General features: G+C 41.0%; 1 protein-coding gene and 1 long non-coding RNA gene across 12 annotated transcripts in view; both read right to left on the reverse strand.

The window, feature by feature from the left end:
• Positions 1–25337, reverse strand: part of FOXN3 (forkhead box N3) — a 212019-nt gene that overhangs the window by 43330 nt on the left and 143352 nt on the right. For 7 of the 10 annotated variants that reach the window (XM_056346820.1, XM_056346826.1, XM_056346819.1 and 4 more), the window contains one exon: positions 22682–22720. The exons of the other annotated variants lie outside the window; for them this stretch is intronic. In XM_056346820.1, coding sequence (XP_056202795.1) covers positions 22682–22720 — 39 coding nt within the window. The remainder of the gene's footprint in view (positions 1–22681; positions 22721–25337) is intronic. 10 annotated transcript variants of the gene reach the window in all.
• On the reverse strand, positions 3570–7909 carry LOC130152773 (uncharacterized). 2 transcript variants are annotated; one of them, XR_008823102.1, is made up of 2 exons: positions 6476–7909; positions 3570–5422 (listed from the first exon to the last, which is right to left on the reverse strand). It is a non-coding gene; the product is annotated as an uncharacterized LOC130152773 (long non-coding RNA). The 2 variants fall into 2 exon arrangements; XR_008823103.1 differs by having other exon boundaries at positions 3570–5425.

The following is a 25337-nucleotide window of genomic DNA, read 5'->3' on the forward strand; positions in this document are numbered from 1 at the left end:
CCTCCGCAGGGCTGCGGTCAGGAGCCACCGCTGAAACCCTGCACCAGAAAGCAAATTCCAAGAAAACAAACACTATCACTAGGCAATTGAAATGCAGTTGGTAGCAACAAACAAACCATCTGCAAGAAGGATCTAGGGCTCTGTTCTTGCCAACAGGTTCAACAGGTTTTGAATATGAAGTCACGAGGAGCTTTATTAGTTCCTGAAAGGAAAACACTGCAAAGATTTTGTCACCTGGGGTTTCACTGCTATCCCTACTTTAGTTCAGCTCCCCCACCCTTCCCTTTTGCAAGGAAGTATTTTGGCCCTCTTTAAAATAGCCAAGAAAAACATTTCTCTCCTTTCCAACCTTAAACGTCCATTTAAGCATCGCAGCATGCTGTGGGCACCAGGGGCAGGGCTGCATGCTGACACGGGTGGAAGGAGAGGCGGGGGCGCTGGGGACAGCGCCCTGCCTGCAGGGGAGCGGGAACACTTTTCACTTTGCTTGAGTTTTCAAAATGAAGCGGACGGTGGAGGGAAAGGTGGTGCCAAGGCAGCACGCTGGGCCTTCGCGCAGCAGCAGCACACCTGGGCTGCCAGCTCACCCGGCCCTCCACCAGCCACTGACACGGTCCTGCGTGACCCCACCATAAAAACCTGGGGGGCTGAACCTTACTCGCGTGGCTTCTTCACCTTCTCACAACCCATACAGAAAACTCTTCTTAACAGAAGGATCACTGCTTGCAAAGGACACCAGTATTTCAATAAAGGCTCCGAAATACTCGTCATTTTCTTCAGACGTAACAGCGGTCACTGGTGTTTACTAAATGCAGTGTAAAAGGCAAGACTTCATTCAAACATTTATTCTCTCAATGAAGCAGTTCACTACGGTGCCTCTGCAAATGGATCTCCATAAATCAGCCCAACACGGCACTGCGTGGACTGCAAGATCACATCACAACACAACGCCCAAGTACCATCTGCCCCTCCTACCAGCTGGTCTTGAAAACCTTTGGCTTTTGTAAACAACTGCTGGTCCATTTCATTTTGAGATGCTGCACAAGGTAGCAGAACACACTTACAAGCTGACTATAATCAAAAGCTTTATAGTCTGCTAAACTTGTTTTAAATAATGCATAAATACAAAAGAAGACACACAGTACTCTTCATCAATTTTCATGCAAACTCAGTTCTCTGTTGCATTTTCTGTTTATAGCTGCACGGCTTTAAACCACAGAATAAATAGTATTATTTTCCATTCCCTTTTAGCTCTAGTCCAGAAACACACACTACATTTAATTACTGTTTTGGTAGAGTCCACCTACGCAGATGGGCTGTGCTTGCGTGAATCAGCTGGTGTGTCTCTGGATTCAGAGCACAGAAGAGGTTAAAAAAACCGAGGGCACTTATGTCAGCCCCTCCTTCCTCTTCCCTGCATTTCATCACACTGAAAGGGTTTAGAAGTAAAAAATTCCTTCCACATCATATAATCCTGGCATCTGCTGCGCAGCAAATCAAGCTCACTCATTTTGCTGTGTTATTCCCAAAAGTAACTGTACAGATTTGGGTCTAGAACTCCATTTTCCACTCCTTGAAGTTTCCGAATACCTGTTTTTCCTATTTAGGCACATCAGAAAAAGCAGTAAACACAGCTAATAAATACAAAGCAATCTTCTCTGTCTAAGTGCAATTCTGATCGCATTACTTAAGAAATATAATTTCCTAGGGCTTTTTACTACCTTACTTTATGCTACACATGATATGGTATCAATCTACCAACTTCCTTCTGCTGCCCTTTTCTTCAGCAGCCCGCAGCTCACCCATGACATGATGTAGTTCAAATACGAAGCCATTACCAAGATTAAGCCACAGAAGGAATCCAGTGTAGAGACTGAGTAGGTCGCTGTGGTCATGTTTATTATTTAATAACAGTGGGAATAATTCATATCACAGCAACAGTTCTCTACCACTCCATTTATCAATTTCCAAGAAAAGTACATCAGACCTCCAAGGCAGTGACAGGAGACCAAAGGCTCAATCCATCTGGACTTTCTCTGTTAAGCCCTGGGCCCATATTCAATGACAGACTCTAGAGTAAGATATATGACAACAGTCCTTCTTCACCTATACCTGCCTGTGTCAGCAAAACCCTGGGAGCAGCACAGCCTCAAATTCACATCCTATTTCCATGCAGACACTGTGGTTTCAGGGAATCTGTTTAGAAGGATGAAACACATGAAGTCTAATTTTTCTCCTTTGCACGGGCTGCTGTATTCACTCTGCAAGCTTTTTGAGGCAAAGATGGTCTCTTACTACATGTGTCTCGGCTGACAATAATAATTGCTGTAGCTGTCCTGAAGTCTACAATTTCTCAGATATCTTTAATGTGATCTAATAAGAAACCTGATGTCCTCATTCACACCTTTCTCAGACACATCTTTGCAAAACAGAGCAGTGTCTCAGTCAATAAGCTTACATGATCACTGATTTTCTCCTTTAACATGCTTTCCTTCACATCCTTGCTATTTGTTAATGTGATTTTCAATACATATTGAATATGCAAGGGAACAGAAACCAGAAGAGTCATGATGAGATGACAGTAACACTTAAAAAACTTTATCCCAAGAATCCCCTCATTCCTACACATCTCACAGATGAGGCTTTTTACTTTCAGCTTGCTTTTTCCTACATGCCTTTATCCTGCAGCCTCAACAACTGATGAACTACTAACTGTGTTTCCAAATCCTTACAACAGGGCCAAGGTTTTTGCCTTTTTGTTTGGCTAATCTTTACACATCTATTTGCCTTGCTGTCATGACAACTAAACAGCACATAAGTGATTTGGGTTCATTCAATAGATTCCAAATTGGTAGCCTGCCTATTTTGTTTGCTTTAGGGCAAAAGGAGGAAGCAAACAGCAGCTTTGTAAGTGAAGTCGCCTATATTCTTCTCTCAATTATGGCTGTGAAAAGATATAGAAATGCAAAGTACTCTTTACAAACAGAGTCACTTCATGCTGATCCAACTTGTTTCAATTCACTTTAATTTGATTCTGCCTCTAGAAGTGGTTTCACTTTGGCACCTACTATGGTTTATGACGTTTATACAGATTGTTTTCAACTCAGCAGGACAAACTAATGTTAGTAAGTTCCATTTAGTTTTAAGTATTCGTTTAAATGTGGGATGGGAGCTCACAACCAACAAACCCTGAGGCTACAACCAGCTCTCTGGGTGCCCAATGCTGTCTTCTCATTTGTATCATCTGACCAATTCCCAGTGCTGACATTGTTTAATACTTTTAAGTCTTTTCCATTAACGTGGAAAAGAAAAAAGCTACTTTAAAAGGTCTAAAAAAATGCCACAAAAGCATTTTTTAATAATTGCTTGCCAAGGATGTACTGCTGCATAATAATTTTACAGAGTAGCTGCAGCCGGCAATCAGGTCTGGCATATGGTAGTTCAGCTGCAGTTTGAAGTAGGTGCTGCTTTGAAGCACAACTTTACTGCTCATGACTTTATGGCAGTAATTTGAAGAGTTCTTACCCAATGTTAAAAAAAAAAGAAAAAAAATAACAAAAAGAACTCACTGGAATCAATATATTCTTTAATAAATTAAATGAATTTTGAAACTTTTGAAGTCCATTCAGCTTCTTCCCAGCCCGTCCCTGGCAGCTAAACAAGTACAACACACATCACGGCAAGAGGCCAGAGTAATATCACAGCTACAAATCCCCTTTCTTTAAAAGTCTACCCAATTGCATGAATGAGATTCAGCATTTCTTACATGTGTTTTATAAACCAATCAATTCCTGCATCTTCACTGAAATGGAACTGTCTCTTCTAGAAAACTGCAAGGAGCAAAGTCCAAGAGCAAGGGACACAGAGAGGCTTGGCTCACTTGGCTCCTCCGGCAGAGTAGGGGGATCTCCCCTTCCAGCTGCTCCATAAGCACCGCAGGCATTGGCAGAGAACCGAATTTAGCAACATCCTACTGGGACGTAAAATCCCATAGCAACTAACACAGAACTACCACAAAGTCCCTAATGGTGCCTTACTACTCCAGTCCTTATTTAGTATGTGCTTGAAAACAGTCATGGCACCTATATAATTAAAAATTAAAAGTAATTTGGATCATTGTTGTGGGGGGGGGAGGAGGGAGGAATGGAAGAGAGGGAGACGAGGAACAACAGATTTCCTACCTGGTAACACCACCTGAAGATACATGAGAAAAGAACCAAAGAGATGCTGCCTCAGAGGCCCAAGAAATTCTGGGCAACTGGTCAGGCAAATACAAAAGCCTACAACCAATACAACACTCACGGACCTGCATGGCGGTGGAAGTTTGTTCCTTTAAGTTGAAGGCAGAAAGTCAACCAAAAAGACATGAACAGACCTCCACAAAGTTGACCCAACTCTAGTTTCTGGTGTTGATTACAGCCCTGTAGAGACACATGCATCCGCCACCCACCCCCTTCCCATGTGAAGATTGTCACATTACACAAACACTACAAATGATTAAAAATTACATGAAATTTTACAAAATTACATGGTATGCCTCTGCTTCTGTTGCCAACCCCGAAGTGTTTAGCACACTGTTATGCTATCAAGTTTTGTACTCTGTGCCAGTCACTCCCCAAGGTGTTTATGTGAAGCACTCAGGCAAAATGAACGGAACATCTGTATTCTATTTGCTAATGAGCAATCATCATTTCTACAATTCTCCAGCCAGGGATTTTGCTGTTTGGAATACTAATGCCATTTTAAAAAAATTAAAGGGGGGGTTGGGAAAAAAAAGAAAAAAAGACATTCTGCTCATTAGTACTACAGTTACTAAAATACTTTTGCACTATTTACAGTGCAACCAGGCTTCTATTTCCAACGCTTTCCAGTATTTTTACAAAATTAGAGCTTTCAGAAATAAAAACTTTGATGATATATACTTAATGTATTTTCAGAATTAGCATCAGTTGCAATGCAGCTCTTTAATTACATTTTACCCACACAGAAGCAAGGATTTAAAATAAACTATTATAAAAACTTCTCAAACACACCCTATTGAAGATTCCTTTCACTGCTTGCTTTTTTATATTGTAGCAGCACCCACAGCAGGCTAGATAAGGTAAAAAAAGAGTTATAAAAATACAGGCCATAGTCTAAAAACTTAATTATATGAAATTCCCATGTGTGCACAGAGAGTGAGGTAACAAAACAGCTCTGAAGCTCAGGTCGTGTTTTGTCTGTAGACAGAAACAGCTGTCAGTTTCCCTTCTAACCAATGGATATTTGCATCATGTGAGGACCAGGATTGTTCTCTGATGGGAACGCCACACCGTGGAAACAGCAGCATGCAAGGGAGTACTCTCGACTGCTTCACCTCACTGCAGCACACGGGCATTTCAGATCTGAACCTCCCTTATCATCCTGTGCATCAGAAATGATTCTGCTGAAGTCAGTGAAGAACAACAAATGAGATCAGAATGGGATATTAAAGTTGACAAACTCAATTAAAGTGACTTATGTAAGAATTGTCTTTATACTTGCTCATGGTGCACTGAAATGTAACTTGCCAAGCAAGAGAGAGATGACTAAATACAGGATGTGATTGATCTAGCTAAGTCAGTCCAATGTGGTACTCGTGCTCTCATGTTCGATCAGATGAGGGGAAAGCATCCCTGCTAGGCAGAAGGAACACAGTACACCAGAAATGTGTTTTTCTACATGACAGCAGAGATGCATTTCAATATGCAGTGATACCCTTTCAGTCTGAAAACAAACACCCTCATCCTTTGATCCATAATCAAATCAGATAGGGTCAGTGCATTTCAGTGACTGATGAGATACTCAGAGGTGGCTCCGCTCCCCAACAGGACAAGATGTCTCTGCTGCTTTAGGCATTTCCCAGCAAAGACATTGTGATGGAGCGTTTCAGTCCTTGGCTGGGGAGGCTTTCTATTGCCATGGCAACCTGCAGCCATCCACACACCAGGAAGGACCACATCCGTCACCCTGGCAGGACAGGAAACGCTGTGGCATACTTAAAAGCCACCTTCCTTAAAGACAAAACAACACAGAAGAGAGCAAGAGACCCTGCCTCTCACGGATGGCTGGATGAAATAATCTGCTCATCACAAACCTCTCCCTCACCCCACACGCTCAGCTGCAGACTGTGCTTTAAATCACTGAGGGAGGCGTTTCTGTTTGATTCAAATACCCAGCTGGCCTCATTTTGGGTAGCCAGACAGGAGGCAGCCTTTGGTTTTTCAGCGTTTACCTCTCCTTTTAAGCAGTCACCAACCAACTTGGTGAATACCGGTCTCTCCTCCTCCACACAGCAAAGCCAGACCCAGCCTGTGTGGAGGAGCTGTGCGCCTCAGAAAGCGGAAGGCTCCCAAAGCCCCCTCCATCTCAGCCAAGTATGAGACAGACCAAACCCAAGGCTAGATAATATGCAGGATCAAATAATTATTTCTTGTGCCGTGATAAGGTAACTTACACTCACGTCCTTTTGCCCTCAGAGTGCAGGTCGCTCTGCCCAAGCCAAGGGAAAACACACTACCTATTTGGTTAAAGCTTTCTACATCTGTTTAAGGAAACAACATAATCCTATTTTAATACATAGCTGACCACAAACGGTAATTCACTCTTGCTTCCCCAGAACTAATTATATACATGTCACCAAAGTGTCATACATCTCTCTGTTTCCACCTAGAGAACACATATTTCACTGCTGCAGTCTAACACATTATATACTGAACAGTAGTCTCCATGCAACAGTTTAGGGTGGGAAAAAACCCATAGTCCTTCAAGTGATGTGTGTACTTTTATAAACTTACCTAGAAATAACACTGAGCTATAGCGGTTATTATTTAACAACACATCCAGTGGGGAAAAATAAACCACACACCTTATACAAATATCGATAAACCCCTTTCTTCTTACTGTGTTAGCAGCAGCCTACATCCACACCAACAGCAAATATAAAGGAACACCGTGTACTTGCACTGGAACAGCCAGCGTGCCTTTACTGTGAAAGTAAAGCATGAAACCAGGTTTAAAGGCAAACAAAGTTAAAATGAGCCATGCTAAAACCAAAACTACAGTTCACTTGAAGGTACAGGATTTGTGACCTTGCAGTTTGAGCAAAGCTGCAAAATTAGTTATCTACAGAGGGACCGGAGATTCTTTTAAAGCAAAACACCAGAGTCAGCACCCGAAAGACCTTGAAAAAACTCAGAAACTATTGAAGGAAACTGTTAAACTCACCACATATAAATGCCTGCAATAAACAAAATAGCAGGGAAACACCCAACTGAAAGACCAAAAGAGAAAACACTTTATGCAAACACAGAGTGCCCTTCATTTGCACATCGGGATTCCCCTTCTCACTGTGAATAAAATGGATACTCAGAGGCAAAATTAGCTGTTTTCATCATGCTATGTCTACGTAATTTTGCTAGAATATACTAGCAAAGAAATAAGCCAATTCTGTTTCAAACTGCGTTTGAATCACAAACACAGTTGTGTTTCCTCAACTGCAAAACCAGAAAAAACAAAACCAGCACTGGAAGTTGAATGGCTCACACTTATTAAAAAGCAATGAATTAGAACTGAACAAAAAAGTCAAAACAAACATGAAAAACTACAGACAGGCCTTTGCTTCCTCTCAAATCTCCAAGTATTCTCTCCCACCCCAGTATGACAGCATGCTGTATTGGGCCATGTACTGAAGACACACTACAAACAGAACAGGCTGCAATGCTGAACCAACATCAAGAAACCACCTCTTAAAACTAAATTTTAAATAAAGCACTTTCATGAAAATTGAAAAATATAAGGACACCAAGAAAATCTGATGGAATTCAGTATGTCACAAATAAATCTGATAAAAATTTCAGTTTCTCTTTTTAAGTCAAAGAGCCAGATCTAGAGGATGTTCTCACAGTAAGTCCACTAATGAGGAAGTTTGATGTTTCGAGCATAAAAAAATAGTATATTCAAATTTTAAGTGTGGGAATAAAGTCACCTACCTTCAAAGTACTTGTGACCAGGAGAAGGCAAGGGAGTTGAATCTTACTTTCTTCTTACACATTAATGAAGTAATGGCCACTCTCATCATTAGCAAACCAGTTTAAGCAGTGCAAGATTGTAATTAGGAGAGAAAATTCATATGCTAGTTCCAAAAGGAGAGACATACAAAGAGCATCAAGCAGCAGGACGGCAGGAAACATCTGATAACCGAATATGTGCACACAACATAAAATGGAGACATTTGCTTATTGACAGTTGCAAAGTAGGCTGAACATTTTATTTACTGTTATCTCATTTTCAGTATTACACAGATCATTTGAAAGAGGGCAACAGGGATGTAAGTTTAACAAGCATGAAGCACATCCATGTGCATATGTTTATGCTAACAACCACAGGGAACTTCGGCTCTTTACCTTCTGCCTTTTCCCTGCGCGGGGCTACGACAGCAGAACAACTTCAGTGCGTGCCAAGCATGCAGCACACGATCTCTCCTCCCAGCGTCTTTAGGCAGCTGCTGAACCAGGCTGACTGCTGGCAGCCAGGGCCATTCCCTCTTTGGCAGCCATGCTGCCCACCCTAGGCAGAGTTCGCAGCTCTCTGGCTTCTTCCCTCCCCACCTTTTGAAGTGGAAGTTCAGCTCTTTTTCCCAGTCAAACCTTGGCTCCCAGTACAGAGAACTGGCAGAAAACACTTCAGGCAGCAGAAGACAGAGCCATGCACTCCGTGTTCTATGGTTAAACTTTTCTGATTGGGATAATGCACTGGTAGGACATCTACTGCCATGGATATAAAGGCTTGAAATAAGAAGTCCCCAAAATGTTCGGCCCTCCCACGCTGTCTGGATCCCTTTTAAGATGGAGCATTAATACGTTGTGTTTAAGTTCAAAACAGGGAAAGAAACGGATTTTAAATGATAAGGGCTGTGATAGAGACATACTGACAAAATCAGAAGGCCAAGTCAACACGAGTGCCGTGGAAGCGATGGAGCATCATCTCTTACCACTTCCTGTAAGACAGCACTGCATGACCGCCCAGACCCCAGGCAGACAGACACAGACACCCCAGCCCGCCCAGGCCGGCCTCTCCCCAGGCAGCTCTGCACCACGCAAGCCTCCTCCCTGAGTGCACGTGCAAGACAGCGTTGTTTCCAAATGGCTACTCACTGAAACGATTCTCACTCCACAATTAGTGCCCACGTGAGATGGAAAATCAGACTTACAGCTCTTGCCCAGTTCCAGCCTTTCTTTACTGAGTCCAGGACAACAATTTTATAACACACTGCAGTATACCATACAGCTGTGTCAAAATGGCTTAACACTGATCGCCTGTGACAGGAGGCATTTGTACTAAGAGATTTCTGAAAGCAGTACAGTATTTCTTTGTATGAAGTAGCTGAGAAATAATACTCTCAACCCCCCCAACGTTCTTTTCCTTTGTGCACTGCCAAGCAAAACGGCCCCAAAAACATGCTCTCTTTATTCTTTAACTGACGGAAATTACATTAGAGAGAAGCCCAGCACAAAGGAAGTTTTGGCAAGGAATGTGCCTTTTATGTTATGTTCCATTAAACACTCAAAGATGTATCAACTGATATTAACAAAAAGATGTTCTTCCTACATCTATACACAGTGGCTGCTGCAATGCTGACTTGATCTGCACTTCAAACTGGCAATATAAACCAACACATTTTTAAACATATTTGATACAAGCAATTTTTTAAGAAACAAAGACTTGAAAAAAGACCCACCAAGACCTATTCCTCTATGCCTGATTTTAAACCGATTATAGCAAAGAAATCCCAACTTACAATGTGTTTCTGAGTGTTACTGAAAATATAACTGGCCTACACTATAAGTAACCGCTTATATATGTATATGGAGTCTTTGCTCCTTAAGTAAAAACCACCATAACCAATGGCACAGGCAATTTTTGTAACGCCCTTTCTGCGCATTAAGAGTCAGATTTATTTCCTCTGCTCATCTGGTGCTTTGCCACTGGCAGCACTGATTTTCTGCTCTCCTCAGTGACCACTGGAACTTGAAATCCAGAAAGCCTTTTGATTTCAAAGTTGTGCTCCATCTCTTCAGCAATAGTGGTTTGGATTTTTATTGGGAGATGGCAAAGAGCCAACAATCCACACAAACACAGGCACGGTGTGCAGCACTGTGCCAGAAGAAACAGTCCTTCACGGTAAAAACCTTTCCATCACAGGTGCGATCTAATCTATAGCTACGGAGTTTTACTTATTACTGATATTATCACTGTGCTCTCAAATGCTCTAACAGGGGCAATTCTTCCCCAAAAGGCAAGTCTGATCTGCACAGCTACGAAGCTGATCAATAATAACACCACCAAGAAATTTTCCGGTTCTAGTAAGGATAAATAATATTCTAACACACTTGCCAATTCCAACTTTTTACTCGGGTATCATCGGCATATACTGGTGGGGTCCCCCCAGGGTGGTGCTCACCCACTGCTGCATGTCCCAGTGCAGCAGGATCCTGCCTCACCACCAGCTGGGGACATGTCTGTGTCACCTTCGGATGAAACCAAGGGCGAGCATAGCGTAGCATGGCCGGGGCATGATCCTTGGCATGCACTGTCTTGCACTCCTGAGGATCCGGATCACAACCAGGTCTCAGCAGGTACCCAGGCTCAGCAGGAGACTGCCGCTTCAGCGTAACACAGAGAGTCACCACGTGCCGATCTGTATTTGGTGGTGCCTCTGAAGATATACTCTAGTTAGTAAATGTGAATGTGCCAGCAAAATGCTTTTTGGTGGCACACAGTGTTCTTGCAAGGAGAATTTACCTGTAAAACCACATTAACAAACTCTCACCAGCAGAAAATTCACCCAAGCCTAGTACTTGGGAGGTACAGCCGCAGTTCTGCATTTCTTGTAGAAAAAAACCTAGCACAACCCATCAAGTAAGCAAAAGTTCTCCGAGTTATTTCCAAATAAGTACTTTTAAATAGAGTAATTGCAGTAATGCTTTAAAAAGTTACTTATTTTTCAAAATATTGCTGTTTTGCATATTACATCATTTCTACTGCACTTGCAAGAATTAGAAGCTTAAAGATCTGGAAAGTCTTTAAAGAAATTAAGTTTTCAAAGCAGCACAGAAACTTAATTTTCTTTATTTCTTTTGGCAAATTTAATCAGTAACTTAACTTATGCTCTCTAACTTTGGTAAATCACTCTTCTCTGAACACAGGACAGGATTAAAACTGGTCAACATTTGGGAAGAGTTTTAAGTTACAGACAAAACAAACATTTAATACAGAAAATGAAGTAATGACTCATCACCCATTGCATCTCCCTTCATTTACTTCACAAATTCTATTATTTCAGGTTCTGTCATTTCTGGAAGGAAGGGAAATGCTTGCTTGAAAGATCCAACTAAACAGAAGTCATGGGGGGCTGTTCTCCTTCTCCTATACGTGTTGCCCCCAGTAACATGACTGGTCAGACATACCCGCATGGATGACAGAACTGCATATAAAGACAGTATTTTAAGTTGATTAGTAGTCAAGAGGCCCCTTAGATAACATGATAGTACTGCTGCAAAGCTCTTCAGAGTTTTAGTCTGTTTACTTTCGAACACATGCCCCAGCTGTAAATCATACAACTACCACAGTGCTGCGTGAAGGTCCATGAGTCACCAGGAGGAAAAGCTAGAGGGACAGAAATCTCGCTTCTTTAATGTCTTCCAAACCCACAATAAAACTGGAACTTTTTATAATTAAAGTTACATTCAATAAATGATGTTTATGTAAATAAACATTTGACAATACTGTGGGCAAAGGAAAGCCACTGGGAAAGTCAAAGCTGCCAGCCAAAGGCTTGTGTACGTATGTTGTGTTGCCACAGCTTACCTTGTGCAAAAGCCCAGCAGAAATTCAGACGATGCATAAGTTGCTTCCCTACTGCATCTCTTGAACATTAAACTGTTACAGCAAGATCATTTCACTGTGAATTGCTTGCCTCCTCCCCCATTTATCACTCAGTACACCTCTTTAAGTTAATTGCTTTTTAAACATTGCTCTGCTCACACTTAAAATTCAGATTCAGCCTATACCATTTACTTCCCAATATAACTTGATGTTCAGAGTAAAACATGTAATTACTGTAGAAAAAGTTATACAAATATCATTAAAAATAAGGTGACCCCCCCCCTCCATTAGTTTTACAATATACATGCCCTAATTAACCTTCAAGTCACCAATTATGCTAATATTTTGAACAAGCTCTTTTTTTGCCTGTTCTGCCTACAGCTACATGAAAGGGACTTGTCTGCACTAACTTCCACAACAAATTCTCAGCCTTTATGGGAAAGTTTTCTTTAAATTTCCTTCACTGAGAAGATGCACAATCCAAAATCCTTTGGTGAAAGTTCCTGTAACTCAACAGACTTCCAGGGGCCGAAGAGCTGGTTCTTCCTGTGACATAGCTGAACATCACTGCTGGTGTTTCTGTCACCTGCAGATTAGCCCACCAGTGATCACACCACACTGCGTGTAGCGGACATGCAGGTTGGTACTAGGGGTCAACACGTGGGCAACAAAGAAGTGGCTTTAGTACTACTATTAATAAACTGTGTACATGAAAGCTTTTACTCTGCTCTATTAGCTGATATACCACTCCCTGATGCTCCCTTACAAAAGAAGAAAAACAATCAAAACCTGTATTTAGACAAGGCAACACTGGAACACTTTCTCTGCATCAGCACTAGTGAACATGCACAGTGCAATTCTTGTGCAAACTTTTTTTCTTTATTAATGTGTCTGTGTGAAATCAGGACTTCCCAAAATAATAACGAAATCAACCCTGTCAATAGAGGGGGCACGTTCAGGGGAAGATCTGATTTTCCACCTAAGAAGAAACAGTAGACGTTTTCCCAGGACAATTTGCTGTGAACACTGCCTTATACCACAGGCTCCAGGTAAGGGGAACCTGTTCACTTTTATTCCACTAATGGCCACAGGAGAAAATGAGTGCAAGAATCATCATCAAACCTGGAGCATCGTTATATTGAATCTGTGGCCCTCTCAGGAAACGCACATTTTTATTCATACCTCCGGAAAAGCAGCAGTTCAGTTCTTCACTGTAAAGATGGGGTTAATTATTCTTGGGAAATGAAAGATTTTCAGGAAGAACTGAAGTTGTGAGATGTTCTGGTTTTCGTTCAACAGGGTAATACTGACTTTCTTCCTTTTTAATTGACCTCCCAGTACTGCTTTGGGTCACTGATGATTTTTAAAGTCTTTATCTAGCAGCTCAGGTACTAACTCTTCCTTCTCTACACTTGTGTCTGTTTCCACAATCTCCCTTCTGGGACAGGACATCCATGCCTTAGAAAGCATAAACATGAAAAGCCTATTCTTCTTTCTTCATTTAGTCAGTGGCTGCTGCAGAAATGGAGGCAATTCCAAAGTTCAAACGTCTTGAGAGCACGAGCCTACTTCTGACTTCAGAGCAACAGCTTCAAAGTTGAAGTGGCTGCCACAGTAGATTCAGATTCAGATGCAGAATCGATAGGTAGTCCCAAACTTTAAGTAGTTGGCACTTTATTTGAAGCTTTTGATTGTAGGTCTTGCTAGCTACTAATGGATCCCTCCACCAGCGACGGCAGAGCTCCTGAGCAAATTCAATCATAAATAACCTACACAAGCATCTTTTTATAACGCTGGTACAATGACATGTGCCTTCCTCTACAATTACATGATTTAATTGGAAGTGGTAGAAGAGAAAGGGGAAAAAAAGGAAAAGCACATCTAGGAAACTAGGATCAAAACCAGCTAGAATGGATCAACAATTTGTTCCTGCTGCTTGTTCTGAGCAAACTGGTCAGTGTCTCATGGAATGGGCACATACCAGCACCCCAAAATAAACAATGAGGCTGCGCTATAACACTGACAATAATATGCATACAGTGTTAATGTAGCAAAATGCTCTGTCAGGGAAGAGAAACTTAGGCTTGCAACAGATGCTGCAATTAAAATGAAAAGAGCTGCAAAGCTACTCTTCATTTCACTCCAGAAGTAAACTGTTTAACTGTAATTAATGATCAGTTTATTAAATAAGCATCAGGCTTTTACATCATAATTCTCCTAAAATCCTCAGCTGTTATATAATGCGTAAGACTGAATTTACACAGACTACTATGATTCCGAAACATCAGTGCTCATCAGGGGCCCAGCAGGATAGAGTTCACCATTCCTTTTAAAGTCAAACACAATGTGATTTTACTTGCTCTTCAAGATTAGTTCAGTGTTTGCACTTTTCTGTGTCAGGCCAGTTTTAAAGACTCACTTTCAGAAGTCCCTGGAACGTACTGCATTTATCACAGCAACAAAGCCACAGGAAAGGTCTTTTTGTTGTTTTTGTTTTTTAAACCTGTTGCCTCCCCGCCCCCCGCCCCCCCTTTGTAAAAGTAGAGTACTTTCTGGCATTCTTTTCACTGTCATTTTTAACGGACCAACACTCCAACAAAGACAATCCATTTCATCGTGTTTACGGAGTCCTTATTGTGAGGAGCGACTGTAGATCTGTCAGTGAAATGCTGAAGTTACTATTATTTGCCAATAAAACTTGCTGTAATATGGTGCAATAGAAATAGTTAATCCTAACTAGTCTGTGAAACACGGTAAAAACAAGCATGTTCTTGGTGGCGACATCGTTATGCTTTCTAGGGTACTACCAGACATTTCAGCTTCAGTACTAACAGAGAAAAAAACCTCCGAGTTAACACTTCAAGCCCCCTAATCCACAGCGGAGCGAAGAAACACAGGTTTTACAGTTCTTTCCACAAACTCTGGAGAACACAAGCAAATACCAGATACCAAAATACCACCCTGTCAGCTTTGAGAGCACCGTTATGCTCTGCTACCCATCAATGCAGAGAATGATTAAATCTTGATTCCTGGTGCCAAAGACTTCCGATAAAGAAGTAAACGATTCGCTTCCAGCCATGATAGCACTTAGCAAAGGAAGCATGGGAACCAACAGTAAAGTTGCTTGGCTACTCAACTTTATTGTGAATTGCTTGGAAGTAAGATCTCTTTCTACGATGATGTCAAAAAATCCATTATGTGGAGGCACTAGCAGGTATTTATTTATCTGAGGTTAGTAGCATGGCTTTATAAAGAAGCAAGAAATACTTAGTTTGGATGACAAATCATTCCACACACATTATTAATCCTCCCAGCGGTAAATATTTCATGTTTCAAGAGCCAATTAGAAAGGTCAGCATTTATCTTTTTGTCTGTTTCTAGCCTTAATAACTTTTGCACTGTGCTTGTAGATTAATCATTGAAAGGAAAGATACAGAGGTTTGTAAATAGGAAAAATAACCTAGGCATAGTAACAGAGGGTTCAGACTGGACAAAAATTATCTCTACCTGTTCTGGTTTTGATGGACTATAGCCTACCTTAATCCAAAATCTAATTATTTGGATTAGATTAGGACAGTGGATTTTCCTGAAATGCCTAGGCAAACCACATGCAGTTTCTTATTTGGGGCACAGGGTTGCATTTCATTTCCAAATCCCTTTTAATTCCACATGGGCATTTATAACTTCTTTTCCCATGACAGGAAATATTTGTCCCCCTGCAAAAGTTTTTAAAAAACAAAATCCATGTCTCTAAACCCAGCAGTTTTGTTAAACTGTTACTTGGCTTTGATTATTATTAATTTGCTACACCTGAGGTCATTGCAAGTACTAAGAATCCAAGAAATTTTACATTTTTTCAAGTGAGAAATATTTTGTAGTGGGACTGGTTTGTTGTTTCTTTTTGAGGTGGTATGTGCCTATGTTCCGTAAAAAAGGCAAAGTAACAATTAACAGCAGTACCCACCCTCTGCCAGCGCATGAGATCATTCCACCCAAGATACGGAACGTGGGGTGTTACGCAAAGCAAGGATGCACACAAATCAGTCACGAATGTACAATGAAACAGCAAAGAAAGCAAAACTGGCAAGTAACAAAAAAGCATGTCTCACGTAAACATTTTCTGATTACTAAATGAGAACCTTGTTTCTATACTTACAAGAAACACACAATCAGACCCACCTATAACAGGTTTAACTCATCCAAACTGGTTCCTGAATAAATTTGTTCAAGTAGTCTTCATGAAAAAGAATCATTCAGAAATAAGTAAAACTTCTTAACTGCTGTCAATTTTCTTTTAAAACTGACGACTCCTCTCCGTATCCTTGAACCAGATGCCTCCATTCCACACTGTTAATCTCTACTGATTTGACAAAAGTGGTTTTATTACTTCCCTGACAGAATGAGGATACCAAAATACATTATTAAGAACAAAATAAAACAGTGCCCCCAAAACTATTAACATACACAAAACCCCACTACTTAAAGAGGGCACAGAATTTGGACTGTTTGGTTCAGTGCAGTTCTTAGAGGCTACGCTGAGCAGGCACATACAGCTCACAATTTACTTCCAAAACATCCCCTTAGGAAAAGGTCATCCAAAAGACTTCCTAAATGCTCATTTGTACACTATGTGTTTTAATTAATGTACAGAATAGGAATCACCATTCAGATAAGATAATGCTCCTCAGACACACCACCCTTGCATTCTGAAACTCCGCCAGGTTTCCCAGCCCCTCATCCGCTCACATTTCCAGCAATCCTCAAGCCCTGTTTAGAATTCATTCCGCCGCAGTTGGGAGAGTTTCTCCAAGGCAGTCTTTTCAATTCCAAAGTGCATGAACTGCTTAACTTGAGTGCTCTGCGATTTGAGTACTTTTAATAGCAAAAATACTGCAGGAAATGACAGACCTCATACTTGCTTATGTGACTGCTCCAGCAGCTGTACGGACACAGCGAGCTGCAGGCAGATGTGCCGCCCCAGCTGCCAGTACTGACACCTGAGCAGAGACATCTCAGAAATCCTAAGTCTCCCAGCCAAAATTTCAGACAGTTCACGCGTGAAAGTTCAGGAACCCGAAGCACAAGGTGTCACTGGGGTTTGTCATGTGGAAGCTAGCCCAGATCTTACACAGCAGCCATGCCTTCAGCGAAGAGTCGTACAGATTATTTGAGATAAAAAGATACTATCTCTGGTCGAGGAAGTACTAATGGGATTTACAACCACTTCACACAGATAATCTGTTATTCCCCAGTTACTTACCCCACTCCTTGGTCTTGATGTGCACTTTCTCACTTGGCCAAGTACAGAAGGCCTTTCATCCCCTCTACCACCTGCCTATTTCTGATTTTCTGTCAAGCAGTCTCACAGTAGATGTCCATCACCGACAAAGAAAACCTACGGCAAATTTCCCACCAAACTGAGAGACCACGCAATTATTCATTCAGGCCTCCAAAACTCTGTGTCCAAAACATACACACAGATACTTCACAATTCTAGACTATAATGGGAATCTCTCTCAAGGTGCATTTTAAAAAAGTATGTAGGAATCAAGGAAGGATCAGGGATCCTGTGGCTCCTGCCACACCTGATGGGCACAGGTTTGCCCTGGAGAAGTTGCTCAAACTCTCCATTTAAGCCAGGGGTACTGGTGCTCGCCCAAACACAGTAAAAAGGATGTTGTGTCATTTAATTAGATAATGCTTTGAAGTATTTTGCAGGTAAGAAGTACTGTGTGTGGCAACTGCTCAGTTATTATCACAATCCAAGTAATTTATCATTATTGAAAATACTTCATAATTTTTGAGGACAAAACCAATAATGTCTTTACACTTGTTACATTTAGACAGTGGATATCCCAGGGCAAAGGTCTGTAATTTTGATTTTCTGCAAAGTGCCATGCCACCTACAGAAAAGTACTGCCTGACTATACTTCTATTAGAGTGACCAGACTATGAAGTCCAAAAAAATGCAAATGGTTTTCCTTGATGACAGAAACTGACTCAGAGTTTCAATTTCAGTGAAGGGAATAATAAATAATGACACCAGCAAGGGAAACAAACTCCCAACTAAACAACTAAGTAACAGAATAATCTTTTTTGTTAAATGGATACCTCAGTCTCTATTTGAGTAGATTCAAACTTTGAGAATGGGTGCTCAAGGTTTCCTTTTTTATTGTTTTTTTGAGCACCTCAGATAATACAATAAACTCATACAGAACTGGCATGCAGCATGCAACATGCAAAAGCATGGCAGAACCGGTAGTCCAGACTTTCTTACATACATAAGTAACTAACTTAAATGAAAGTCATGAAGGTGGCAGAACCAAAAAAACCCAAACCCAACTCCACCCACCAAAAGGTGAAGACTTAAAAGCTAGGAAATGCTACATTTTGGTAGATTTGCAGTAGCTCCCCCAAATTTCAGTTTCCACAGTTAATGCACTGAATAAAGCAGGAGATTAATGGGGTGGGGGGTAGGGTGGGTGGGAAAGATTAAGCAATTACTTAATAAGAGGATCTGTATCCTTAAGTATACATAACAGGAGAGATGAATTAAAGCTGGATGGAAAGATATGCTTCCCCCCCCCCCGCCCCAGCCTATACACTGCTTGTAGTAGACGAATCACTACCAACAGCTAACTAACATAACTGACAGTCAGCTTTGTCAGTAGAATACATTATGGCAGAACAGTAGCCTGATGGGGTTCAGCAACTCTAGAAGAAATACGACTTGTGAAACCACCACCACAAAGCAGTGCAGCGAAAGCCAAGATGAATCTTTGTGTTGGTATAACAAGAACAGCATGTCAAAATCTTCCCAAACTTCAGCATTTGTCCTGAATTCGTAAGAATTAGCTAAATCATGAGTCATTTAGGAAACTTGGTACTTGCTGTAGAACTGTTCCTTGCCAGCTGAGGGAATCCAAGCAGAGAAAAACGTACATCTGAATTCTTAGATGGGTGAGTCAGATGCATCTTCAATACTAACCATTGTTTACTCTAATTAGTCCTCATCACCTGGTTTCTCCTTCCACATGTCTCAATGCTGCTTTTCAAATTAGTTGCTGCTCACATGAACTGTGGGATGAAACTGAGAGACTGCTTTCTTTTTTGGAGACCATCTTGTTCTGACCTTTGCGGGGGCCTCCTGGCACGGGCCGGATCACCACCTTCCCCAAGTAGGGCTGACTGCAGCTCCCCATAGCAGTCCATCTCCTGGCCAAAGGCAACCACCACTTTCCAACCAGTGAGGACAATGGGAAACTCTCATTTATTATTTTGGATGCAGTTTGCATACCTGGAGCTACTTATCAGTAGCTTTTTTTGCTTCTGAATGACCAAATGTGCCTGCAGGGCAGAACATCTAACAGGCTTCAGCTTGTTAGTTTCCTATGTAAATTCAAAGGCTTCAGCTTGTTAGCTTCCTATGTAAATTCAACAGCATTTCACTTCCTGATTTTTGGTTAATAATTACTGAAGAAACAACCTAAATGAAGAATCCAGGAAAGCTGAAGTGCCGAAGAAGATACCTGTAGTGAGACAATGCCTCAAGTGTGTTGGGTGCTGCACTTGAACAGCAGCACAGGTGGGCTGTTTCAACAAGCACAGACATACAAGCAGAGGCTCACAATGCTAATTACAGTTGCCATGCAGAGATCCACACAATTCATGTCCTTTGATACAAATATTCCAGTTTTCTTCAAATTATTTATGAAGTAATGTATGTAAAATAACCTGAAATGCGTGCAAAGCGTGGCAGAGGGCTTACGCATTTAAAGACATAGTTGCTTATATGAGTTGAGTTCAAAATGAAACCATGGCTAGTTGGTTTCAAATCAGAATTTTCCAAGGCAGCATGAACTGCTGAAGCTCGCAGCTCCTCTCCTCTCTTGGGACCCTTGGCGAGCCACTGCAACACTTGGGTGGGCCCCAAACTGCAGGTTACGGGCTGTGCCAAGAGCAGTTTTAAGATTCTTTGTTTATGTCTTGGGTCTACAAAGCTGTCCCTCCTCCTGTCAGGCTTACAGAGCACACTCCCCTAGGATGTTATCTGGAAAAGAATTTCAGCTTATAGAACAGGTTTACCAGCTGAATAAAACATCTAGAGGAACTGTAAACTTTAGGATCTGCTTTCACACAACAGATCTGTTCTAAGGTACATTTTTCCCTTATTATTATTTTAAACTAATCTTCAGTGGAAAAGAGTATTATTCCACTCAAAGTACCGCCCAATATCTCTATTTGTTCAGATAAACTCAAAAAAACCCAAGAGATGCTTTTAGTTAGACTGGTAGTTCACTATGATCGTCTTAAGCTATTTTACTCAGTCTGTGGATTGCTAAACAGCTGTTCAGTGATCCTGTGTACCAGGAAATCTCATTCTGGACCTTCACATTTCATTCTCTTGCTCTTGCAAAGTAAGTATTTAAGATTTGTTGTTGCAGTTAATCACAGAGAAAGTAAAATATCAGTGAAAAAATCAGCAATGTTTTATAATTTTTGTTCACTGTCCTCCCAAGACTGGAAACTAAGGGCTACCTTGAAGAGTTTAATGTGTCACTCCTGAAGAAAAATATCTACATGTAGACAGAGGGAGCATCTCTAAAGATAGCAGTCAAATCATGAAATGTTTACAAAATAAATCATGATGCCACTGACCTATATTTATGCATTTGCAAGTCTGGCAAGAGACTAACTGCTGATCCTAGCAACAAAATTTCAGAAGGATTCATTTCAGAATTTTTCCAGTAAATTTGGATCCTGTTCTTAAGAAGTAATCAGAGCTCTGCCAGCCCCATCGTGACTGAACAGAAAAGCCAGGGAGTCGTGACCTTGCAGTACTGTGTGTTTGCTAGGTTCTGTCCCCATCCAGTTCTGCCCTGTCTCATTTCTGCCTCCAAGCATTAAGCTGTCCGACAGATGGTATTGGGAAATTAAGGGTTTGCTGAGTATTTTGAGTATCAATTTGAGCAGACTGTACCAAGCTGCTTCTCTTGCCTTTCTGTATGAAACTGGACTCTTGAGCACTCATACTGTACACAGGTTGCTTCATCAGTGATTAACGCCATCCAAAGCACCAAGAACAAGCGTCAGTGCTGTACTCTTGTACTGGTTGTATCAAACCCTTACTCAGACACTAGTTTACATGTAGTTTCAGGCTTCATCTTCTTATAACTACTACATGGGCTTCATTTGGACAGGAAGGGTAGAAATAGCTGTATTTGTGCAAGATACCCATTGTGTGTAACCCATTTAAAGCAGCAGCCAAGTCACAGGAACAGTAAAAAGAACTATCTGGAAAAGCAAAGCCAAACAGAACATCTCAGAGACTTGACAACAACCCAATAAAATAAATAAATAAAATTTCTCTGATTTCTTAATCAATCATGCACCTTTGCCACAATTTGCCATTTTATGCTTTTAAGCCACTAACTCATTGATACAAGTTTGAAAATGTAGACTTAGTTATTCTTTTGGATTACCAGTGTGAGCAAGGCCCGTTGATGTATTATTAAAATAATAAAAAAAATCTCCTCTCTCACCAGCCACTATTAGCAAAATTAGCAAGAGACAGATCCAGAAGCATACCTTTACCTCTCTAGACATCATACAACAAATAAGGTGCCTTCTACCCAAGACACATATAGAAACGTGTCTTTGGTAATAGAGTGAGTTCTTATTGACAAATTAAACTGAAGAAAAAATCTCAACCAAACAACCAACACCCACCCACGCCCCCCAACTTTACAATACACCTTATCTTTTTTAAGATAGCTCGAAATTATCTTAAGCACTATCAATGTCAACTGCAGTGATCAAAACTGAAACTGCTTGAAGGGGAGAGGGGAGGAAAAAACATTACGGGAACAACTTCAGATTTGCTTCAAAGGACCAAAAGGGAAGACTGACAGAAACACAAAATACCAGAGAGAAGAAATACTGAGAAAACACTGGGGGGAAAGGGAGAGATATAACACACAGTGGTGGGAAGGACAGTATTTGTCACAAAAAAAATAGAAAACCAGTATTTTGCTGTATTGCTATCTCAAGCTTAGCATTTGGATGTCACAGAAAACATTTCCAACCGAGAATGAAAAGTATTGTACAAGTTTATCAGAAAACATTACAACATATTTACAAATAGTTCTTCCTCCATAGATATGTTTCAGAGTTTATGAGAACAGGGTGGATGCACCAAATCTCTAGCAAAAAAGGGACAGTCTTCTACTTAACTGTGTATTTCTTCATACGTGTTCAATATATGAGATAACCACAAGTATTTATATTTAAATGCATTTAATTAAACATACACATGGACACAGACGTATTTGTACACACACAGCTGATCAGATGACCTGACCTTAACTATTTTATTTTTTCATCTCCAGGAGAAACAACTTATTGTTCTTGTTTCTCAGAAGGAACAACTTAAACTAAGTGCTGAAACTCAACATGTGGATCATAAAAAGCTGCACATCCTACTTTATTATTTAAAAAACCCCAATGTATGTATTCACACAAAATATGTAAGCTACATTTAAAAGCTGCAAAGCAAGGATGTACTGTAGAAATATGAAAATGAAAGATCTGCACAAAGTGTTTGTAGTATCTTCATTCAAACTGTGCATATATGTAAAAATCAAGACTGCAGTTTCCCATCGCTGTATGAACAATTTTAATTTCAGTTTCACCTTGTCCTTCTAGTGTGTACTAGAGAGCAGTAATGACGGGCTAGACATAGAAATAAATATTGTCAGAGAGAAAGAGAATTTATTACCTTTATTGTATGCAATTGCAAGCACTGTGAGACTTTGACCTATGAAGAGAAAGAAAACTAAGAGAAAGAACACATAAGATGAAGCCAAGAATCTTATAATGGTATTTCCAAATCGACGGAATTTGTCCTAAAATAATTTAAAGCATAGTTGTGTTTTCTTTGCTAATTTGTGGTTGGTATTAAATGCATTAAAGAGAGGATAAATTCCTTTACCAGCCTAAGTGTCTTACAGACTTTCCCCAAAGATTACCTTTGTAAGAAAATGAGTGTTTATCCCATTCTGCTGATTAGAGAGAACTCTTGTAAAAGTTCATCACTCAGGATCCAGATGCAAATTATCTTTCCTTTACAAATGGGGAGGGATGCGAGGAAGAAACACTGTACTACAGTAGATTCATGTTCACTCTACTGCCTGGGCAGGTGTACTTCAATTAGCTTGAAACAAGTAGTGTAAAGTACTACTTACCCCAAAAGGAGCCCTAGCTTTGGTTTTGGGGTTTTTGAACACACTGTACTCCTACTGGTGAAGAAAAAATCCTCCCTCCTTCCCTTTTGAAGTCCCAATTCAGTTTCAAGTCTGTTATAAATTGCAGGAAATCAAGCGATGCGTACAGTTTTGTTTTAAGAACAAACTTGGCCATCCCACTGCATACTCTCAAATGTACAACTGAAGAATTTCTAGTGGTAAGATTTATTCCAATATCTGAAACAAATGGACTTTTTTTTCACATTTACCTTCAATAACACACAGCAGTGAAATCTGCAAGCCACTAACCACCACCCTTCGAATTTAAGATAGCCTCTACTTTTCTCAACTGTTCAAATACAATTAAGCTCTCTTAGTAATACGCCATTTCCATTAATTTGCTGTTTCTTCTAGATGCTTAAGAAATGCCTTTTATGTAACCAAGAACGCGCAGCACAGATGTCTGCTCTGACCAGTGGGGAGAAATTCTTAGCATGTTAGAGAGGAAAAATTATTGACAGTGTTAACCATGAACAACATCAACACAGAGAGCGAACAAATCCCACAAGACATCAACATTGCTTGGACTTGAACACCATTGGTGTTTTCCCCCAGGGACCCAAAAACAGGTAACTGCCCATCACATGAGCAAGCCATAGCAAAAGAGCATTTTAAGAATTCCCAGAGCTTCTGTTTTAATTCTTTCAGTATAGGTCTGCCTCAAGAAACCTGACGTAGTCAAGGAACAGCCCAACTTGACAACAGCTTTCCCTTGCTCATAGCGATCTGCATCCCCAAAACTGCTCATAGCAACACAACTGCAGTATTATTCTTATTTTAGTAACCTCCATGTAAAGCACATGTAAAGCACAGCCTCTGTCGTAGCTGTGTTCTCAAACAGACTTTAGAATTATGAAAGCCAAGATTACTTCTAATACCAGCCACCTTCACGTTTTAGGAATGCCAAACATTCACATGCTCTCAGCACGGAGCATATGCTCCAGCTCATCAGCCTGGAGACTTTGATGGCAATAATCACAAAAATTTCACAGTTACAGAAAATAAATCTTTGCATCCTGTACCATTTTCAAGTTACCATATAAATTTTACTGCTAGTTTCTAACCATGACTTGTTCAGAGAACTGCTGTTATAAAATGGGATCTAACTGGTGGTATGCTACATCGCTGTCATAAGCCAGCCTAGCCAGAGGTGGCCTGGCCCCAAATTCCACCTACGGAAGAGGTTTGACACTGACTGCTGCCAGACTTGTCTCTGTATCTGCCAGTGATCATGTCCAGGACTTCCCAGCTACGTGACAGCTCCTTACGAGATGCTCTCACCATGCCATCCAGGCATTCTCTGGGCACAGGCAAACAACCCCCATGCTCTGAGCAGACCATAGCTCTTGGTGGGGAAAGGAAAACATTGGTGGAATCCTGGATGTATGGCAGTCCTGGTAGAGGAGAAAGCTGCTGAACAAGAACTTGGCATTCCTCTTTCTGTATCTCATCTACACCTTGTTCACTCAACTGAAACCCAAGGGTGGCACAGTCAGTTTCCCATTTGTATGTCAGTCCCATATGTGTGTTTGTGGGGGAGGAGGGACATGTCTCTGGACAAAAGCACCTGTGCTGCTGCCTACAGAAAGGCCAGTCACAGAAAAAATGAGATCGACTGACAATTCGAAGGAAACAGATTCCAGTGTTCAAATTGCAAAGTCACAGCCACATCACCTGCAGATCAACATGAAAAGAAGCGAAGAATTTACTGGAAGCCATTTAGTATCATCATTTGTAGATTAACTCAGCACTGAACTCTGTTTGGGCAAGTACCATCGAACTCCTCACCTCCTCCATCCTTTGGGTAGCCTCCCTGTTCTTTTCCTACGCTACACTAGGTATTGAGGCAGCCAGGCCAGTGCTGCGGGACTTCTCTCTTCGGTGTGTATTGCAAAGTGCTGTTTTACTGCCACTGCTCACACAGCAGTCGACACTGAAGGTAAACCGGGCGAGTGCACACAGATCTACCCTCTCCTCTGCCCAAAGTTAGTGGTCAGACTTGCCTTGCAGCACCCACCCACACTTTCCAGTTGTCAAGGAAAGTAGACAAAGCCAGTAAACTTCCATCTTACTATACTACTTATTCAGAAGTAATAATTTCAAAAGTCACTATGCGGGACTGTTGCAAAA

This window comes from Falco biarmicus, chromosome 7 (assembly GCF_023638135.1).
Source record: "Falco biarmicus isolate bFalBia1 chromosome 7, bFalBia1.pri, whole genome shotgun sequence".
NCBI classification, from domain to species: domain Eukaryota; kingdom Metazoa; phylum Chordata; class Aves; order Falconiformes; family Falconidae; genus Falco; species Falco biarmicus.